At 40.2% G+C, this 23,789-nt stretch overlaps 1 protein-coding gene across 3 annotated transcripts in view; it reads right to left on the reverse strand.

Annotated features, from left to right (window-relative positions):
- The window catches only part of LOC105252294, a 250,072-nt gene that overhangs the window by 139,525 nt on the left and 86,758 nt on the right, over positions 1-23,789 (reverse strand). For all 3 annotated transcript variants that reach the window (XM_025414081.1, XM_025414080.1, XM_025414082.1), the window contains exon 3: positions 20,393-20,495. In XM_025414081.1, coding sequence (XP_025269866.1) covers positions 20,393-20,495 — 103 coding nt within the window. The remainder of the gene's footprint in view (positions 1-20,392; positions 20,496-23,789) is intronic.

Consider the following 23,789-nt stretch of genomic DNA (forward strand, 5'->3'; position numbering starts at 1 on the left):
CCTCGAAGTCCAATTACTATATTTCCTCTTCTAACTTTACATATTTTGATGCGAGCGAAATAATATATCGCAATGATTCTTCTCTAAAAATATTGCAAATTTTCAGCGTTAAGTGGCACAGAAGGTAACGTGCGCTAAAGAAACATGGCAACCGATGAGAATCCAACCATCAACATCTCTCACGTACAGTTTCGCTCGTGTTTAATTATTATTATCCGTTATCTTCGCTTGAGTGTCGTTCTCATCGTGGCAATTTCCACCCCCCTGCAACGCAAACTCAGAACCGGAAGTGCGAGCGACGCGAACAAGGGCGGTCGGAGTCTTTAGCCTGCCCCCTCCCCGGGTTCCTGCCCGTTCGAGAGTTTCTCTCTTCTCTTCCTCCTTAGCCCTCCCCCTCCTCGCCCCCTTAGTTCTCCCATTGTCGGGTGAGAGCTGGAAGTTCGCGGACGGTCGGCCGATCGGGAATTTCCGCGAGGGATCGTTACAAAACTTTTAACGGCTTCGAGACCCACTCGAGCACGGCGGCGGCAGCGCCGAGGCTTTTCGCAAGTTTCGCGTTACCGCCGCCGCGGCCCCCGACATGCGTTGTCGGGGGCCGCGCATGCCAACTTCCGAAGAACAAAATCAATTATGGAACGCCCGTTTTTATGCCTCGCGAAGGAGGTAGAACGAGTTGTGTGTGTGTGTGTATGTGTGAGAGAGAGAGAGAGAGAGAAGGACGAGAGGAAAAGGGGGTTGGTTAGGACGGGTAGGTGGGCCACCGCCGTGATTATCGGACGAAGTTGCGAACTAAAGTAATTCGCCCTTGGCGCCCCGAACGTATTCGGGATTACCGAAGGATTATGTGCGGCTGGTTTTATTTTTCTCCGCCGCGAAATAATGGACTGGGACCGGGCAGTCTTATCCTCCCTGTCTCACCTCCTCAGTTCTATCGTTACTCTTTCTCTCTCTCTATACACGAATTATCTCACGTCTTACCCTCGCATTTTCATTCAGACACATCGCTCCAAATATTTTTCCTTCAATTATATTTCCGAATCTCGACAGTCGAAAGAGGAAGAAATTTAAATCTAAAAAATTGGAAATCTAGTATCCCTCTCTTGTAATAAAATTAAAAAAATTCAGCGACTATCTTTTTTATTGAATTTCATGTGGGATCGAAAAAAAATGTCTCGTTTTCTCAAATTTAAGAAGAATAACGCCCGAGGAGCTCTGCTAACAGAATGAAGAAGAATTCAGAGAGACTTCCTCTGATGAACTTCGTATCACCAGCGAGAGGCACGCTGGTGATTCTCGTTAGCGCGCCTCGTCGCGCCGCAAAAAGCAAGCGAAGTAGTGAAATCACTCATGTAGTCCCGCGACGCGTTTCATTCACCGCCGGGCAGAAATGGCCGCGCGAGGCCGGGCTCATTAATAATAACTTATCCACGCGCGCGCGTTCGTGCCCGCCACGGCCCTCCTGCGTTTCATTAATTTCGCGCGGGAGACCTCGTTAGAGCGAGAGACGCGGGCGAGATAATGGATCCCGCCGACCCGGGTCACCCCCGTCGTTGTCGTTCCCGGGTCGGCGCGATCGCGGATGCTTTTTTCTCGATTCGGCCGGAGATTCGTCCGGCCGGCAAAAACCTAAGTGCGGCCGCTTATGGAGGAGAGTCTGCCCTCCCGATGCAGGACGAAAGAGGGAGACGAGCCGCGCCGACAGCGGACACGCTGGCGTGTTTTTAACGATAATTTCTCTTATCTCCCGCCAGCACATGCTGTCCGCCGTTCGCAACGGATCGCATGTATCCGGCGGTAAATTGAGCGAATCAAAGACAGTCGCACAGATTGCGGACGCGTATTAAGGCTTTCATCTCGCGCGCGATGATATTGATACACGGCGTATCGCTGAATTAGCATGATACGTTACAAATGCAACCCGATGAACGATTTCGAATCGATTTCTCCTCGGCGAAATTGTTGGGACATTGATACTCTGTCAGATATGAAAAGTATGAAAAAGTGTGACATTTTTTTATTACTACTAATGAAGTAATATTTCTATCATAATATACAGAGTAAGTCTGATAAAAAGTTCATTATACTGCTCGGAAACGGTTAGAGATAAGGGAAGACACTTGTTAAAATTGTACACAGAAAAAAAAGAAGTGTCAAATCAAAACTTATATACTTAAACTAACGCGTTCATTGTTTCGTATATACGCAATAATTTATAGTCTTCTTAGAAGAATTTAATAATTTTAAATTTCAATATTATTATAGTCTTATTTTAATATTGTCACCTTAAGAATAAATAATTATTTAATTCTACTTTAAGAAAATTATAATCTTTGATTTAAAAATGTTATTTTCTATCCAACATTGTTTCTTTCCATTCAAGAAAATTAAATCTTAAATCATAAGAATATATTTTTCTCGATTGAACTGTATAAAATGGCTTCATTCAAGTAAGCAATTCAAGCAATTATATTTTTCTTTAATTAACGCGATATAATCTCATTTCAAGATTTCCATGTTAAAACTAAATATATTCTCAAAACAAGAATGTCCTTTTTTTGTGTAGATAGTAAGAAAATCAAGAGCATTCAAAGTTATTTAAAATCATAGTTTGTCCCTATAATTGTCTTACAATTTTGATAATAGAAATATCTTTCCCTATCTCTAACTGTTAAAAAAAATATAAACTTTTTATCAAACTCACTCTCAATGACATTATTTTTCCGAAAGCAAAGTAATAGCCTTACAAATGTAAGAGTACTTGTTTTATATAAAAGCTATTATACTTCCTAATTTGCACTGAAATCATTTGACATTTATACTTATGGTATGATAGATTCGACCGGAGAACTATTATCGACCTACAAAAGCGGCCGCAATGTGTCATAAGACGGATTGCCTAAGTACGCGATATTATTGTAACGCGGTGGCAATTATTACTGACATATGCAAGACTCGGGCACACTCCGAAAGAAGCGTGGCCACTGTGTTACTAGACAGTTATTAACTACGTTCGACAATGTATGTACACCACTCAACGTTCCCCTTATGGCTGCGTTTCCTCTGAAATTATCCGCCGACATTGGTGTAGTCTCGACTTCGGTGAATGCGTGATTTATCAGGAGAATCGAGTTACATTCAAGAATATTATTGCAGAATGATTCTTGACTAATTAATTCTTTCAAAAATTTCTAAGCTGGGAAATATAAGATTTTTTATAAAAAAAGATTAAAAATTAAACAAAAAATTCAAATTTTGTCGACAATAAAACGTCTCTTTTGTCATTTATAATAATTAATATAAATATATAATTATATAAATACATAATTATTTGAATGACTCGCGCTTTAAAAACCGGCCACAATTATTAATCGTAAATATCATTCATCATTCATATTGTTTATGATGCAGCTAATCTGGAATAAAAAAGCTAAAAAATTCAAGTTAAATTGAGGAAAATTAATTGACATTATTAATTGACAGTACATTTCCTACGTCACCCAATTATCACGTCCAACAACTTTGTCAAACAGCGAAAGCATAAAGACATTTAACAGATGTTTGAAATATTAGACAGAGCCTTTCAGACGTCTCTTTGCCACATCCTTTGGACGTATATCTGAGTTGTCGGACGACAAATATGATAGCACCCTTGTCCGATATCTCGACGGACGTACGCCACTGCACGACGATAGCGCGAACACAAACGGATCTCTGTCCGTGCCTATCCGTAATACATGGTTCGAGCTACACGATCTCTTGTTTTTGTCACTGCCGCCTCGATGTGCGTAAAAAAGAGCAAGAAGATCCTTCAGTAGCGTCATCCCTTAATCCTTCAGATACGCTCCCCTTCTCCTCTTTCTCGTCTCACGCCCGTGAAAAAGCGAATTCTTTCACGGTATCCTTGTAATAGCGCAGATGTCGACGTGTCGTATATATTCCGTTACAAAAGTGGCTTTCCCATCCCTGTCTCGTTCCGCGCGACTTCGATCACTGGTCGGTAACGGGAGAACCATGTTGTGATAGCACCCCCGCAGCACCGTTCGCTCCGCTGTAAGTTACTCGGGAGTGAACACCCCTGGGGTCGGCAAACGATGCGTAACTAACCTCACGCACGCTTAACGCATTGACGTGACCGCACACTGCCTCCATTCATAACCGGTGCACATACTATCCTCGTCGTCGTCGTCATCGTCGTCGTCCGTGGCTCTTTACTTGGCATCTCGTGCGATGATGTATATCGGAATGGACAGAAATAGATAAATGCGCACACTTTCTCTATTTTAAATAGAAATTTCAGTGCGTGTAAGTGTCATAAAAAAATGTGATGATTTATTCGATAGACCAATCAAGCTTCGCTCTGATAATCGTAAAGAGAAATTTAGATAATCCGTAAATTTTATAAATATTATATTAAATAGTAATTTAAATAATTTATTAATTCATTTATTAATTTCATTCATTTATTAATCAATTCATTTATCAATTCATTTATTAATTTAATAATTTATTAATTCTTAATAAAATAAAAAATTTATTATGTAAATAATTTTGTAAATTAAACAAAAATTAAAAATTTATCGCACGATTTCATAATTACCGCTTTTATTAAAATTTACTGTATACATTTAAATAAAACAATGCCACTCAAGATTGTGACAGTTGTTGTCCATAGAGTTAGTCATGGAAAAGATCACGCAGTCCTAGGAAAATTGATCCTCCACTTTTTTCCCTCGCTTGCTTTCGTAAAAAGGGATTTACGTCGGCGAGAGTTGCGGGATTTTCGTGGTCGAGTATTTCCTGGGGGACCTGCACTCTGTCAAGGCGAGTTTATCCGCGGAGTGACGGGCCTCGCCAACGGTCTGTTTACACCGTAAAACCGGAGGCATGCGATCGAATAGCGGGTTATATTAGGTGCTACGAAGTGGGTCGGTCTCGTGCTACTCGCGGACGTCGGGACGCGAATATATACATCGCCGGGTCGAAAAGTGCTGTCTTCTTTTCGCGATACGTTAAAATATTTGGGGGGAAACAAATAGAACTGCGAATCAACATCTCGCGGAAAGATGAGTTCTTTCGAAACTTTCTCGACGTTGAAAATAATCATTAATATGGATAAAACGTACACTTCAAGTATGCATATGTTTAACGATAATATTATCATCATGTCTTAATCTTTGATATTTTCTTCATGGCCTCAGATATAGTGAACAATTGTCAAGTGCAACATGAAAAAGAAACACTGTATTTTTCACGTAATTTTTCACGAGATTTGAATTGATTCTTTTAAAATTCTAACATTAGCCGCTAATACTTGAAGTTAGTGCTGCTCTTGGACAGAAAAAAGTTTCATATCAATCGTTACATGCGTTCGCTGCAAGTGCGTCGCAAGATGACACAGATACCGTTATCTGTCACGAACGTTGATTTCTTTTAGTTTTCGTAACACGAGAGATGACAGCCGGCAACCGAGATGAATGTGACGGCGGGATTATCGTGGTTATCGCGACAAACACGGACATAATGTTTTCTTCGCGGACTTTGAGAAGTGTCGAAGAGGCAATAATAATTAATGTTAAAGCGATATGAGGTTTACATCGAGTGACACAGACCGATCGATGTCATAGGCCGGTTGTCTTTGCTCGATAACCCCTTCTCGTGACATCGCGTTATCATTTCCACGAACGCCCGTTGCATGTACCGAATTCTTTTCCCCGGATCGGGATGGACTTTCTACGAGCGAGAAGATACGCGTCCGATTCTCTTTATCCCTCACGTGTACGTCACACAAATTCCGCCGACGTTCATTATCGAGTTCTTTAACGATCAAGCTCACTCGCGACTTATATTTTATGCGCACATCTGTTCTTCGTAAGATGTCAGCGTCAACTCTTCCTCGAAAGCGTTTTCGCTTCGTTAGAAGTCGATATCTGCGGGAAATTATAAGAACCTAGAATAGCATAGACGAGACAATGACGACACGAATTGATAACAATTATATCTTTTGCAATAAAAATATTTGTATTTGGAGTGATATAAATATAACTAGCTTTCTTCATTTTTACATAGTTTACTCCCTTCTTTTCATAAATATTACTACATATCGTATTCTTTAGATAACTTTCTATTAATCGAATAATTTATGCTATTCTGGTTTCGGCTTAAATGGATTAGTCATATATATGTAGGATTGCCAGATTTGAAAATCCCGAATGGAGGACACAATTTTAAAATCCCCCCCAAAAAAAGGAAATCGAATAGGCAGAATTAAAATAAATAAGTATTGCAGCCGTAATTATTATATTTAATATATTTAATATATTTCAATATATTTGTCGAAATTGGAGGACAAATAGCGTCCTCCGGAGAACAGAAAAAATTTTACTAAATTGGAGGACTGTCCTCCCCATTGGAGGACGTCTGGCAACCCTATATATATGTTACAGTGGAATGTGTTTATGTTCCACGACCGTTGGCATCTTATTATTTGGCATCTTCGAAGCGAGGGGAGAGACGCGTCTGGATCTTAATTCACTGCGGTACATATTCCGCGGTCCTCGTTATTGGATTCCTCCTGATAATTCTACCCTAAATCATCTCGGCGCTGGAGGACGCCGGATTGGAAAGGGGCCTCTAATTTCGCGCTGGGTCTCTACGGGGTCGTGGATTATGCAGGGACCGGCAAAGGGTTGATCCTCGAGGGACGCGTGCGTCGACGTGACACTACTTGGCCTCTCTGCTAATAGAATACCGCCTTTAGGTAAACGGCTGTTTGAAACATTCCAGAATAACCGGCCAACCAATTATCAGTTTCCGAGACTGATCGCGTATTTTGGATTGCATAGATTTTTCCTACATGAAAATGTCTTATTTTCTTATGATATACATTTAAATATATACCTTAAAATTGTATTTATACATATTTCTCATTTTCTATATAATTTTATTTATTTTTATTTGCCTCTAACCGCATATATTTCAAATATTATTTATATACTTATTTATTTCTATATACATTTATTTATTTACTTGTTATTTTTCTATATAATTTTATTTACTTTTAGCTTTTAATCGTATATATTTCAAAATTTTACTTATTTATTTATATTTCCTATATAAGATAAATTATAAATGAACTATAATACACATACATATACACATATATACATACACATATATACATATATACATATTTTCTGTTCATAATTTGCCATGTTCAATCAAGTCGTAAAGTAAGTTCGACGGTTAAAAGCAAATCCAAGTCGGAATAAGATTCGAACACGCTGTGGCAAGATCGAGAGTTAATAATCCCGAGGTCTCTCCGATCATCGGAGAGTTCCCCGGTGCGCCTTGATACGAAGAGGCAGTCACTTTTATCCACGGACCTTTCCATCTTCCAACGTGGACATCTCGCGAGTAGTACCAACGCCGAAGTTGTTATGACAGTCAGCAGCGGACCATCCATCACCGAGATTCGGTCTCGGCGGGCCGACCGCGGACCAACTTATCCAATATTTAACGTTTTGTCCCTCGCGGGGCCAGCTGATATATCACTCGCATTAATATATATTTGCGGGGGAGATAACTCCGGTTAGAGAGCTCGTCGTGGCCGAGAGAAACGAAGGCGAGGGCGGGAGGAATAAGACATATAAATGTCGGCGGAGATTCTCGCAGTCACCTCCAGTGAAATAGATATGACTATTTATCGCGAAATATTGTCAGAGCGAAAGACACCCCATATGGCGAGAAGGAGAAAGAGAGAGAGAGAGAGAGAGAAAAAATGGGAAGGAACGAACGCTTCGTCTTCGTTCGAGGCGATCGATATCGCGCTCCTCGCGCTCGGGAATTAGGAGAGTTCGAGCGTCCTCGCGGAAAATGTCAGATCCGAGCGCGATAAAAGCCGCAATAGCTTTTTCAGTGCTTAAGGAGTCGTTGCTGATAACGCGGCTGTTTCGCAGAATTACGCTCGGCCCGCTAATACAAAGTTTCTTATGCACGGTACGCTCGCGGGGGCCGCGGCCCGAAAAGCTTGATGTCAATCTGCAAGAGCCGCGTACTTCCAAACGTGTAATTACGGCGTCCCGCTTTATTTCTCGCAGCACTTCGTTTCGCGCTTATCTGCTGCGCGAAATCTCCTCGCTAGAGTTACGAATGGATACGACTGCGACCTGCGCTGATCGATTGCACGGTCGACTTGCACGATTCTGCCTAAAAATCGCGCAAGATAAATCCGCCCGCGGTTCAAAGTAAGCGCGTGTAAATTTGTACTTGTTTAATCACCCCAGTAGCACCTTCCTTCGGTCTCTTATCTCAGAAGCGCATGCGATATCTCTTTTCTATCTTTAATATATTCAGTTATATTACATTACAAAGTGATGTGTATTTTGTACAGTTTACTATTTTGTTTTATTATGACATTATCAATGTGTCTTATTTATCTCACTTATTATTTATTATTTTATTTGATTAATGCCTTATTTATATATCTAATGATTTATTATTGAGACATTTTCTTTTACTTTATTGCTAAAAATTTATCTCCTACAACACCCGTTTTTTGAGCGATTCAATTAATCTCCCTGTGCCTTTCTGAAATAATACTTCGAAATGTCCCGGGAGAAATATGCGCTTCGCAATCCATCGCGACTGGTGAAATGATACAATGATGATAAATAATTCTGCTCGAAATAAGAGAGCGTCGAAATACAATAAACGTGAACTTGATCGAAGGAACTTTGAACGAACTCGGGGGCCACTCCAAGTTCTTGCTAATTACAACCACGTTACCGAGTGCGGCACAAGCCGACACGACGTCCTCATCCATCTTAGTAAATTCCTAGCTGCGACCGTCGTGGACTCCAATCTGGCGTCAAGGATACCGTCTGTGTGTGATTTTCGCGAGACTTAATATAATTATGAATGCCGCAATATCGGATCGTTTTAACGTGAAATTCTAAGCAACGAAGAAAATCCAATCACGACTTTTAGTAAATTTCAAAATTCAATTAATCAATTAATCATTATTATTGTTAAAAAATTATCAATTAATTATTACGTTAAGTACATAAATCATAAAAATATGTAAATAAAATATGCATTATTAAATTGTTATTTTGATAAATAAAGTGATCAATTAATCTCACTTAATATTTTACGGAAATTATTATATACAAATTAATGTTTCATTTTTTAAATATGCATATATAGTAAATTTTTTCTGAAAGTATACAGATTTTTAGATTTTTTATTTTTGATTAATCGAGAATTATAAAGAAATATGTTATCTTAAACATTTCAAGATTTGAATCGACGTTTTAAACCCATTTCAACAATACTGTCCTATTTGGTTTTAAATCATTACGGGAATAATGCCTGCTACAATTGACTGGATAAACAAATTAAGGATAACTGTCCTCTGTCCAATTACTTTGTTCATGAAACGTTGAAACGCTCGTGACTCGGCATTTCCGCGTAGGCCCTTCCGTCCTTTCCTGCGCTTCTCTGCGCAGAGAAGTGCAATCTCATCAGAAACAGGAAGGACCGAAGCGGGTAGATTCGCGACTCGTTGTAGGCAACTAACACCGGCTCGAAGCCCTCGGAGAGATCAGAACGTCACTTTTGCATCGCTCGATCGATCGCCGACATTCCGGAGTCGATTTCCCGCAGATGCTCCGGGATTGTCGACGTATCCTCGTTAAGGTCGAGGTCGAAAATAGCGCTCTGGACGCTAACGTTAATGCGGCGCATACAAACGGGCGCTAATGACGCGGATAGCTTTTGTTGTTTTTAATTAACCCTTTCTTTTAAGACGGCCGGGGGGAACGGTAAAACCGCTCGAAAGGGGAACCGCCTCGTCGCCTTCTCTCGTCCCTAACGCTACCGCTCCCGGGCTCTTCTCTCCTGCCTTATATCCCTTTCGCGTCCCGCGGGGGATGTAAATATGCGGGGAATTGCACCTCGGAGACAGGCGAGCTTTTCTCGTTTACGAGCTACGACGAGGCAGTGCCTGCAATTAAACCTTCATCTAATTACCCCCGCGACCGCCCGGCTAATTGCCGACAGACCCGCGGGATCGAATGGAAAGCGATGCTACCTGTTTGCAAAACTTTTCTTCCGTTGATGAGAAGATCCTTGGATACGGCTTTAATCGCGATGGCGCTTTGTATTTTCCCGGCGTAATTTAAATACAACGTCGGTGTCGAGAAATACGCACGCATTTATCTTACTCTACGTATTAAAGAGCGCGGCAAAAATATAATTTTGTGTATTTATGATTATGTACCTATTTGGATGGACTTTTTAGGAAAAAAGTCCATTCGCGAAAAATAATGAAGCGCAGACATAATCATCGTAAAGATAATATATATGAAAGCTGTTAAAAAAACAAAGTAAACTTTCAATAAGGCACGACCGAGTTGCGGCCGAGTAATCTTGCACCTCTGCGACGCGACGTTCGTCGAGGAAGTCGCCGTGTTGCAAACTGAGGGGACAAAGTGGCGCGACGGCAAGGGTTAAGAAGGGAGGCGGAGGGAGGGTCGGCGCTTTGTCGCGGTCACGGCGCTGTCAATCATCGGTGATAGGAGGCGACACATTAATCTCACGGGGACCCCGTTGACCGCACATCCTCCTCTCCTCCCTTGCGGTCAAATAGTCGCCACAATCCTGTCTGCCGCTTGGCAACCGCACAATCGGTCTTTTTCGTTCTCTCCTACGCCTCCACTAACAACGCACTTTGTCATTTAAAAAAATATGAAGCTACTAAAAATTATGCCGATAACGAGCTTGAAGCGATGATGAGATGAAGAAGCGTTTATGATAGTTTTAGCCTTTAATAGAGAATATCTCCTAAATAAATCGCGTATTTCTAAGTATTTCGATTTGAAATTTTTTGAGATTTGAGAATTTTTTAATTCGAAAAATTTTTAACTAGATGTCCTCATCCTTTATACCAGGTTTTGGATTCCCGTGAAATTATTATCACAAACATTTACCGGAAAAAAATGAACACCCACACAAAATTGATAAAAAAAGAAGATTATACTTTGTAAAATTTTCATGTAAAATGATTGCTAATTTTTCTCTGTTTCTCTAAATAATTATGACTCAACTTTTTCGTTTAAAAGAGTACTTTCTTGACTTTTCTTCGAAAAGGAAATTTACTCGACAGGCTGATCACGAACAGCGACGCTTGCGAAAACTGACCGCGGCTGACAAATGCGTAAGAAGGAGCAGTCGGACGGTCTTTACGGATGAAAAACGGAGGTCGGGGTTATCCGCGTTATTAAGTGGAACGTTTCTCGGAAGAATGACGCCATTTGTTTGCTCCGATATCACGGAGACTAATCCGTGTTTCGCTAGACTGAGCCAGATGCGAGAAAGGTGTTGTGTCTATCCATTTTCCAAACTTGTGATAACAAATATACATATGTGCAATTCATATAGTTTAGTATACGATATTACATACTATTAACAAATACATTTCTTATTCAAAGGAATTGAAAAAAAAACATGACATCAATATTTTATAAATCAAGACTGTTTTTTTTTTTAACATTTCTTTGCATACTTTCCAAGTTATATAATATTACTGATGCGATGAATTGTGAAAATCATAAATCTCACGATTTCATCAACGCTTAATTTAGTTTCAGTTCACTTGCTCCCTTGTCGCTTGCCGATTTTAATTGCAGAGAAAGAGTTAATCGATTTAAGCTAAGGATAAAGTTAACTGACAACGGACAAAGTTGGCGAAACCGGTGATTAGGCAAATGGGATTCCAAGTCACATTTGGCATCAAACGTGACGTCTAGGTAAGAATAAGGGCCTGCCCGAGTACTCGCGACAAGGAGACGGAAAGCACTCTCCGATGCTCGTCTTCGTTCAACGGCGTATTATCTCGCGCACTCGAATTTCAGGGCAGGCCGCCAGCCAAGGCGGGAGTGAACCCGAAGAGAGAGATTTATCGGTCTCGCGTCGGAGACGCGTCGTCCTCCGTGAGTCGATATTTCGGGGCCACCCAGCCGATCCATCGCGATAAACGCGATTATTTAATTACCGTGAGTAATTACCGATTATTACACGGCGCGGGCTGTCCCGGCGCCATTAATTACAATGAACGATCAGGGCCAAAATATTCGTTACGCAGCACTCTTTAATCGGCCCGGCTCTTTTTTTCGTCGCGGCGCTTCCTCTCTCTTATTTGTTAATCGATCACGATCGTTTATGCGCGAACAGTATTATCGAGATATCATTATGTTTGAAAAAAAAGGAGATTTACGTAGATTAACAGGTTTTTCTGAGATCGATCTGAGTATTATCAAAGATGCTTTACGTTCGTTCCAAGCCATCAAAATTTTATAATTTTATTATGAGAAGAAATATAAAAAATAAATATATAAAACAAATCTAACATTGGAAGAATTATTTTATCTTTTATATGTGTCTTTGGTTTTTTCGTCATGACGAATCTTCCATCTCGAGGAACATCCGGGAAGCATCTTCGAACACGTTTTGCTCTTCGAGATAATTCGACGTTATCGCGAGAGTAAATAAGCTCGCATCTATCCGAGGCACGCTAATAGATTCCCCCAGGACGTTGTATCTCGGGATAAATGCCTCCCCCAGCGACACCGTTCATCATAACCGAAGTAGGATAGGATGAGAGGACGGTTAGGGGGACGAGGTAAGAACGGGAGCTTGGCACGATAAAGAGAGAAACGGAGCAGATAAGAGGACCCGACAATCCGTGCCGCGTCCGAGGTGGTAATCAGAGATCCCTCTTCGTCTTTCGTCATGGAAGCTGGGCTAGAATCGACCGGGGTGTAAGAGGGAGTTCGCGTTTCTCCTGACGGAGAACCAGAGACAAATAACGCTCGCTTGGTTAGATCGAGGAGATCGAGATGCCCGGTGAATGTACATTAATCTGTATCAGCCGGCGCCATCAATATTTAATCCTAATCTCGAGAATTGCCGCGCGCGCAGATCTACGATACATGGGACACGGTGCCCTTTCACATCGCGTCGAACACGAGGTACATGACTGTCCCTTCGAATTTGATCCTGGTTTAGCGCACCGAGAGTTCGAACTTCTTCGTCTCGTCAATCGAAATTACTGGACCATGATATTAAGATAAATGCATGTTTTATAAATCGATTTTATGTGTCTCCGTTGATATTATCTGAGAAATTAAATATAGAAGATTACAAATAATCGATATATGTTACACAAATGTTATCATTATCTATCAAGTGTATAAATAAGTTTGTCACTATTTTTTATGAAATTTAATGTTTGTTAACATGTTATATATATGTACAATTTAATGAAAATAATCATTCTCAGCACTTTTCTGATTTTTGCTTGGGATGAATTCATCAAGCCATTTTCTCATTTTTTCAACATTTTTAAATTTTTTGTATTATATCAATGGGACCAAATAATCTAAAGACGTTACATCCGGTGGATAGATCAAGTAGAGCAAAACAACCTAGCCAAGTTTCTTAATTAATTTCACAAAAAGCTGAGCAAGATAGTCAGGTATGATTTACTATGAACTACTCAAACTCGATGAAATAACAATTGTAGATCGATATCATCAATTGCACCAGAGGAGTTGGAAAAAACGACCTTTTACAGGAAAGGTCGTCATCCAATTAAATTTTTGCATGACAAAGCTTGGCCTCATGTAGCGAAATTGACTAAAGGCATATTATTGGAACATGATTGGGTTGTTTTGCCTAGCATATTCATCGGACATAGTGTCTTATACTATTTATTCCCATCGATGCAGCAAGCTTTGTCTGACAGAAAATTTAGAAATGTTAAAGAGAGAAATAAGAAAATGATTCGACGAATTTATCGCAAGACTGAACCTTCTATCTTTTCAGAATCTACAACTTATTTAAAAGATGAAAGGAAGGGCTCTGAAAAATGCCGAGGATGCTGGAACAGTATATAATTTCTTAATAAACATTGAATTTCATAAAAAAAAAATAATAAATAATAAATAATAAAAAAAAATAAAAAAAAAATAATAATAATAAATGTCTCCTTATATAGAAAATATTTGTTCGAAAGCGAGATTCGAAACGCGAGATTTTCGTCTCGCGTTCGCAAACGTGTTTGCAATTTCCGACGACGTTTCGTCGGCCTGACGTCGCGCGTGTCGTCGTTACGCGGCCGGCGGTGTGAAAATGGCCTGCGTGCCAGAAAGTCGCGGCCGTAAGTTAAACAGCGGCCGAGGTAGCGAGGCGTCGTAAAGCGTCGCGGCGCCTCCGTGTTTACGCGGCGACGTCGAGGCCCACCAACCGCGTCCGGTCCCCGCGCCTCCCTTCATCCCCCTCGCGCCCTGGCGTCGCGGTTCATCGGTGCCTCGCGCCCCCGCGCCCGCCCCCACCCCTTCCTGCCCTTCGACACCCGCGATCCGCGAGCTCTCTCGCTCGTTCCGCGTCTATTTTCGCGCGCGTGACAAATCTGTACGCCCGCCGGATTTATCGAGCGACATTCTGGTCCGCGCGCCCATCGCGCCCATATGGCAGACCCCGGCGGCTATTTCCGTCGTCCGTTGCACTTTGCGCTCGCCTTCGACAAGTGTTCCCACCTATCGACGAGATAATCGACGGACGAGAATCTGGATTAACCGCTAAACTATTAACGCGCGACTTATAAATAGCGCTCGTGCGTGGAGAAACTCATTGTATCGTTAGAGTTATTTCCTTCCTAGTTGTCATTTTAATATATCGATGGAATTTTATAAAATCTAGGAAAACAGAAAAACACTTGATAGGATTTGAATACTCGTCCTCGTTCGGATATTGATCCATCAAAAAAATTACTATAAAAAAGAATCATAAAAAATAAATCTTCTTGCTAGATATAATTATCTGTAATTTTTCTTTAATGAAAAAAAATATTTTATCTCTCATATTTACTTAATACCTACAATCTAAAAATTTTTTAATATATTTAGAATGCCGGAAGTTATTTAATATATACAAAAATTCGCTGTTTAACAAAAAAAAATATGAATATTTATTAACATAAAATATATAAATTCTAAGAAAACACTTTCAAAGGATGATATTTCGTCTGTTTCTCAAGTGCAAAATATATCGGCGAACATTCCACGTGCAAAATAGCAAGCTATCTCCGGCACTCGGAGCGTTAATGGATCTGCGTAGCGATTCCTTAGGTGGAGGAGCGAGTTTTCGCGCGCGTAGAACACGGCGATGATGAGACAATGATGCGGCGCAGCAGGACCGACGCGTCACCCCCGAAAGGAATTTTAAAGAGTTCCAGGAGGACGATCTCGTCATCCTTCTTTCGGCCGCCAAAACCGGACCATGATTTACGAGCGTGTATTCCGTCGCGGGAATTTGTCAGTCCGTATCTCGGCGCTGCTTATACGTGTTCTCTCGCCCGTTCGATATCGATCTTCTTTTTACGGACATATATGTGTGTGTGCGATTGTATATACATCGATAAATTGAAGCCCCGGCGAGAGACGAGCGAGAGTTAGCGTGAATGGCCGCGATCTTTCGTTCCCTTCGCGCTGAGAAAAAGTAAGTCTTAATAAAGTCGGGACGAGATAAATTGGTACATTAGCATCTCGTGATTCATGGTGACGTTTTCTAGGTGGCAGAGAAGGAAGGGTGGAAGGGAAACGGCTATGATATATCGCCATTAGCATCGGTTTCATATTAGAACAAATAGGCCCGTGTTTTAAGCTCTAAAGGGCGCGACGCGTCTCGACGTTCTTAATGGGACGTAATGCACCCCCACGACAAAATATTCCAGGCTTTATCCCCGCTTAAAGTACGCGACGGAATCATATAACCATTAATGAAATGTATCCGCATTATGTTTAAGACAATGGTAATATAAATCTGACTTGTTAATTAAGGTATATTAGAACAAAATTTTTTTACTTAAAAGAGTTAGAGACAAAGACTAGAAGCCCATAAATATGGAATATTAAACTTTGCGTTCAAAGTTACAGACCGAATATTAATAACTGTTTTCGTTTTAAAATGATAATATTATATTAATATTATATTATTAAATAATAATTAAAATTTAAAATTATAATTGCGATATAGAATATTATATTATACGGAAAAAAATTTTGTAACCAAATTTATTAGTTATATATTAAATATAAAAATCGCTATTTTCAGCTAATCATAATAATGACATTGTCCACATTTTAAAATCAAACTGCCTTTTTGCTCGGGCAATTTTTAAAATCTACTTTTCGTGATAAAGATACACATCATTAAAAGATTCATTCAGTCTTGTTACACGTTATAAACAGAATCTGAATCATTATAATAAGCATTCGGATAAATAATTGCAAGTGCGTGTTTCACGGAACGGGGAGTAAATCATCCCCCGTCGCCCGAGTACAGAGCTCGGTCGCAGGCTGATGCGAAACAAAGACTGCGACGGGGGGCGAGTATAACCCCCGCTCGTTCATGGTCGCCGTAATTCACAGATAGGGAGAGAAAGAGAGAGAGAGAGAGAGAGAAAGAAAGAGAGTGTTTGGTGGCGCGTTTATTAACGGCGGCGCGCGTCACTCCGGGCTACGCCTTTTTAATGATTTATCGTGCACGCGCCGAGACGCGCGTATATCCCTTTTGCGGGCCAAAGTTCGACGTCTTCCTCTGAGGGCCCTACGGGGCCCTTTCCTTCACCTTCCGCCAGCTGCCGATCGTGAGAGGTGCAGATGGAGGCGCAGATGTTGCGTTTCAACCCTGTCACCGTTCTTAACTGCATAGTTCCTCCTCTCGTTGTCGAGAGACCTTGCCGATCTTCTCGAGGACTTCCTCCTTTCGGCAGTGAAATTTTGTATAGCGATAATTTTATCCATCAGCTTTCGGCTGGACCCATAAAATTCTCCTACGATATAAGACGCGAACAAATCTTGCAGGAACACATGACAAGCAAGATTAAATAAATCGCGAGCAATTGATAATCATACATACGATCGAGTTTAATTTTCCGACGATTATTCTTATAAATATTTTATAATTTAAAACAAAACAAATTATTTTTGTTGATTATAGTTATCGAAGACGTTTTTCATCGAAGATCGAGAGAAAACCCCCTTTTTCAGTGTTTTCAAAAAGTTTATCTTATCTTAGAATACTTCAATTAAATAAAAAAATATTAATATTAGTAAACTTTTCAATTACCAGTACAATCTGTTTATAAGTGTATTTTATATTAATTTAAACAAATATGTGGCGTATTACACCCCGTTTAACCCTATAATAATATATTACAATTTATTATCATAACTACCGACTGCAATCGACGGCTTTATGATTCCGATTTCACCATAGATATCCGCTACGTGCAAACTAAAAAGACATACGATGAAGTGCAGTGAAATATGTCTAATTGGGCTAAATTGTGGATGATCGGAATGGCGAGCGTAGATGATCGGTTCGCGCAGGCACGTAAAGTATTAGAGGCGGACTTAAAAAAATTCTGCCTCACCGAGACGCTATAAATTGCTCTCCCGTATATTATCAGGAAGGGCGCGTATGGGATTTAGAGTACGCGCGTATCCTCTTATCGTCGAGGTTACGCTGCAGCGGAAAGAAGGTCTCTATATACGTATTCAACATCGATGCTTTAATCGCGTAACTGTACCTCGCCCGTTTTAACCCTTCATTATCCACGCATCTACTTTCCGTAATTTTTACGAAGAAACCAGCCATCCGTTCTCGCATCGTCGTGGATATATATCGCAATGTAAAACGCGCGGCTTAGATTAATCCGCGTGTAATGGTCTCGCAAGGTTACTCTTCGATCGTTTCCGATGATTTCATCGGAGTTAAGTTGAAAAAAAAATAGATTTTTCACGATAAAAATAATTTGTGTGCCAAACAATCTTTTTAGATGTTAAATAATATATTTCTCTTACCAATAAAGAGAGACGCGATTATTCAAATTTATTGAGTGTATATTCTAAGCGAAGATTCATAGCACTTTTTATATATATAAATATTTCATTTGAACGGTCCTTACATCTCTTGAGCGTGACGAACTTTGATTCCGAGAGGTTTACGTATATATGATACATATCTGGCGAATACTGGCGGTCCAGGAAGCTATCTTGTCGAACTCCGGGGATTTCCGGGCAAGGACGAAAGGATCATTAGCGTCGGGCTCGGGTTCATCGCTCATACGCGAGTTTCTGATGAAAACTGCATGGAGAGACGTGCGCGAGCGCGCGGCCCTCAAAAAGACAGACACGTCCTGTCGATATAAATAAAGTATCGAAGGGATAGACACACTTCGGTTCCATCCGACACAACGACGAGCCAAATGAAAAATGCCGAGACGGCCGATCAATGTAAATATATTCATGACATGGGGTGGCCGAGAGCGGCCACAGGGATGTCGGGATATGTACGCGTGTATGGCGGAGTTTTATAGGATGGGGTTCGCCGAGGACTCGATGGCACTTGGACGGCACATAATTCACTCTTTGGCAGCTCATTACAATTTAAAAAGGCCTTTGTCAGCGCACTACTCGTGATTTCGTTTCACGGCGCGCGTTCAACGATGCCTCGTACAAAGCATCTACGGTGGCATTACTAACAATGCTCTACCTAGTTTGACATGTGTTAGGTACTTAAGCGAAATCAAATACGTAAGTTAAATCCGGTCACGTAAATAAAAAGTGTACTGCTAAGATAAGTGTAATTAAGTTGAATGAAATGCCCTAAAATAAATAATGTAAAATATTTATAAACACTCCATTTTTCAAACTGAAGATTTTTGATGAAAACTGTATTTAAAAAAATATTAGTTTTATTTGATATTAGTTTCTGCGTGGATTATTTAAAACATAATGTTCATTGATTTTAACAATAATTCTGTTATTGCACGTGATTAATCTTTTACCGCTTATATAATGCATAAATATAAGTTATCCTAATTACTTACGGATCGATAATGACGAATCTTTTTTGTACCGTTTTCTCTCCGCGAAACCGGTTCAAAATAAAGAGTAACGAGGACTGTGTTTTAATTGTTTATTTTTAATTTAAGTTGTTGATATTATATCGAAAGAAAAACAATTATATTCGTGTTTTTAAAAATGTTTTACAATTATTACGATAATCATCTTTCAATATCTTATTATTAGTCTTTTGTAATTTTAACATATAAGAATGTATATTGATTTATGATACACGAAGTGAAAATATAAGATACTGATAAGTTAATCAGCTGATTTTTCTTAATGATGGAGTGTCATGCATTATGCGTATTAATGATTATTTTCAATTGCGCTCGACATTCGTTAAAAGATACTGCAATAAGTTTACAAAAATTTCTATGAGTACTTTAAAATATCAATAGTTTTCTTAATATGTCCGAAACAAATATAAATAGCAATAGAAACATAATCTTCATGTTTCTCCGATACTTTTATTTCCGAGATAGAAATAATAGAGCTTTTAAATATGCTGATTAAGAATTGCGCATTTAATTCGTAAAAATATTCCAAACATAAGCTCCATTTTGCAAACAACCGCGATGAATACTCAAATATCTCCATAATTATGCACTTTGCTTCTAGTCTAATACACTAATAACAGTATTATGTTAATAATTCTAATTCAATCCCTTCGACGAGCGGAAATCTGCGAGAATAACTGTCATTGTCACGCGTCTTTTTAGCAACGATACACGAAAGATCGCGACACCTCTCGCTCCAGCGTAATACAATGGGCAGAGGGTGCGAGAGAAGGGAGGAGAGAGAAAAAGAGAGAGAATGCAACCGCGTTCCCGCGGGACCGGGCGGAAGGAAGCCCGAAATTGATATGTATTCCATGCCGCGCCGCGTCCAATCTATCGCGGGTCAAGCAGGCGGAATTTTAAGCGCGGTTTGACGTATGCGCGTGTGTATGTATGTGCGCGCATACGTACGGGAATGTGTATTCGCCGGGTGTCGTGGAACTTTGCGAGAAACGGAGATCGTCCCTCCCCCTCTTTTTCTCTCGATTCTCCTCCGTACATTCGGAAACTTACGAGGGCATAAAGTATTTCGGCGTCTTATATATTGTCGTATTCGATAACCCGCGCGCGCGCTACGGTCTTCTACAAAGGGGTGGCGCGCGATGCCCAACGAGGGATGGGCGGTGGTCATCGTTGGAAAATTGAATTTCGTCCCTGAGGGCCCGTCGGATGAAGTATGCTGACAGTTGGAAAATTTGCGTTTAACCGCGCGCGCACGCGACACCAAGCGTCGGAATATCCCCGGGAAAATCTTTTCTCTCGTTTTTTTTGTCTCTCCTTTATTTATCGGAAATACTGGTTACCAATAACGCGATACGCGCCATGATTAATTTCGTTCGAATGAGAGGCGATTGGACTTACCGTGAGGCACCCAGCCGTGATGACAGTTCTCGCAGTAACGCAGGTGACGTTTACCCGGTGTGAAGGACTCGCAGGAGCAGCCGTTCACCGTGCAACGGATGGACTGCAAAGCAAAGACAGTGCGTTAATAAAAGATGAATGAAACTATCGAGTGACAGGGAAGGTATTATGTGATATTTAGGCGGAATTGTTACCTTCTATTTAGCAAGGGAACTTTCGTCTATTTTTCGTATCTCACTAAACTATTCCCATGTAATCCTGGAATAGTTTAGCGCGGATTAAGAAACGATCGCCATGGGCGAGCAGAGAATGGACGGTACGAGGGGCCTTTTGGGGTATTTTGAGTGACCGTTTGGCGTAACGCCACCCCAGAGGAAGGTCGTAAGAGACAGGCTCGTCGGATTTTAAGGAACCGTGAATATTTTCCACCCTTCGGCACAAAATTAACCCCCTGGGAGCCGCCATCCAATACCGCCTCCGGGACGAGAGGAACCGACCTCACGTATCGGTATTATTTTATATATACGAGCATGCGGCAGAAAACTTTATTTTCCGCGTTGCTCCAAGTTACCTGTAGATAATACGTACACCTAGATCGATATATCGACGTATCTCCTCGAGAAGAGAAGAAGCCGGTGTTCCACCTCTCTTGTGTCTATTACGGATTTGAAAGTTTGCCCGCGAGCAACACGAATTTGCACTAGGAAACTTCTCGCCACAATTATCGCGCTAACATGCGTTAGGGGGACCATTCGAGATTTTATTCTATTCTTCCAAGTCGCTCTTATCATTATCATATCCTACGATTTTATTTATTCTTTCAATATTATATTGATAATTAAGTTTATTTTTATGATTCTCAGGATTTGTTAAATAACATTTCACTATTATTGCTACTTTCAAGAATGACATGAAGATTAACAGTCATTATTTTCTTCGTCTTTAAATTTCACCGATGCATTTTCGATTAAGAATTCTTGAGAAGTTTTAATTTTAGATAATATATCATATATTCCCTTAATATAAATAAATATACATTTCTCTTAAATTTCTCTTTTCTTAACAATCATCGCGCACCTTTCATAAGGAAAACTTAATTTGCCGAAAAACGTCATCTCCGTAGACGTTGCGAGTAATAATTTGGAATCAGAGGCAGTTCCGGCTGTCAGAGAGTCCCTCGTAAAACGACGGTGCGTTTATAAGGAGGCGAGAAAAAGGGCCAATGCGGGGAAATGCAGAGGGTGAAAAAGTTGTTTCGCGGCGATGTAGGCACACTGTTGTGTGTCGTCATAACGCTATTATGGCGTTACACAGCGACGTTAATATAAAGACAAATGAAGCGACGCGGTGCACGCTGTGCCGCCTTCTGCCCTACTCGGGCTATGTGTCTTTATATAGACAGTATCCCGTGCCATCGTGAGAGAAACGCATCCGCCGGGAATCTTCTGTCGCGTAAGAGGGCGACGCGCGAGGGCGACGCGACCGACAAAATTTCGCAGGCGTCGAATTTTATTAGCCGCCCCGCGGGTTATTTATTCCGAAACGGCGACAGATTATACGGCAATATTAGCGACGTAAAAAAAGAGGGAGCGTTATTATATCGGAATAAGAAACGCGCGCTGTCTTCTTGCAGGCAACTTTCAATTCTTTCGAGATAATAACGTAGATTCGCTAACATATTTAGATCCTTCATTTCGAATTCTCATCATTTAAGGATGTTTTGTATCTATTTTCAAAATATTGAGAATTTAATGAAAATTGTACAGAATGTCCTTACATATGTTTAGAATCTTCAGTACAATTTTTAAATCGATTCACAAGTTATAAGGATTTTAATTTGCACCGAATTAACATGTGTTCTTATGGGAAACGTATAACCACGTCGATTCAAATGACAAAAACACATGGAAATAATATTCAGAATTTGTTTAAAATTTGCAAAAGTTTAGATACAGAGGAAATATTTGATCAAATAATATTATACAAGTACTAACTGGTTAAAAAGATATTAAATATAATTTAATGAAGTTAGCCATGTATCCGTCACAAGGCAAAATTCTCTGCCAAAAGTAGCCTTAATCATTTAGATTAACAAAATTCGGAATATTTCAGTAAAAACGCAATAAATATTAAAAAATACATCTCTGCAGCTAAGATCAAATTGTAATATGACACACAATTTCTCATATTCAAAATACACCAAAAATGGATATTCATCAATATTGATTTTCAGCTACTTTTTGCTGAAATTGTACAAAACATCCTTAATCTCTCCAATTTTTTTTTATTAGCACACGCATGCCTTTTAATTTTAATTAGACCGTACATATTTCTCTTGTCATCTTTGATCTATTCATAAATCGCGCTGAAAGCTTTATCGTAAATATTAATTTAATTATTCCTTATGTTTAGATCAATTATTCCTGTCTTAGAATCAATTATTTCGATGTAAAAATTTAACCGAGAATGAATATCGCGGTCTATATAGCGCTCTAACGTTATAATATCACGCGTAACACTTCCTGGATCTTTCACTTCCGTCTGGCATTGTCATTCTATCTGTCTTGCAAGCGTGATAATAGACCGGTCTCGCAATGACGAATGCTATTTCTCGAGTTACATGCAAAGGAGGTGTGTCGTTCGTTCGTTTCACCTCTTTCCCCCATGATATTCCATGCCTTCTTTAACGCAAGCCCGAGTACAACTTATCTACCGCCAAGTCGGATCAACGCGTTGCATTGTATGCATTACAGTTTTATACCGGAATCGGGATAACGCAATCGAAAGACGGGCGATTCCTAGACACAAAATAAACCCATTTGCACACAAGTTCTATTTTCCATTTATTCAGAGTACAACGTTGTTGTGTGTGCGCACATAATAAATGTAAATATAATCTCAGGTGTGACTTTCTCAGCCTGCATATTTTAATTAAAATCTAAAGAGTCAAATGAAAAGTATATATTCAAAAGCTACGACATAGATTACTCAAGCTTCAATAAGTAATTTAAGAATAAGGTGAGTTAAAAGGAGCATAGAATTTTAAATTTTGCATGTTATAAAATAACCGTATGTAAAACTGACGTAAAGAATGGTTTCTATTCTTGATAATGACTTGTTACATCACCATTTCACGGCTTGTACGCAGTCTGTCGATACTTGACTGTATACAGCGAATTGGCCAGGCTCTGACTCGAGTGTCTCTATCACCTCAACGTCCCCCTTTGCTTTCGCGCGCCGTCTTCTGGTATCGCGCCGCACAGAAGGCAATAACATTTTTACGAGCTACGAAACATTTATTGCCGGCTGTAGGCCACGGGGTTTTATCATCTCGCTCCTCCTTTAATACTCGCTGCTTAAGGATGCACGGGCGCCTCGCGCGTATGTACATACGCAT

The sequence above is a fragment of the Camponotus floridanus genome, unplaced genomic scaffold, assembly GCF_003227725.1.
Source record: "Camponotus floridanus strain SB8 unplaced genomic scaffold, Cflo_v7.5 scaffold76, whole genome shotgun sequence".
NCBI classification, from domain to species: Eukaryota; Metazoa; Arthropoda; class Insecta; order Hymenoptera; family Formicidae; genus Camponotus; species Camponotus floridanus.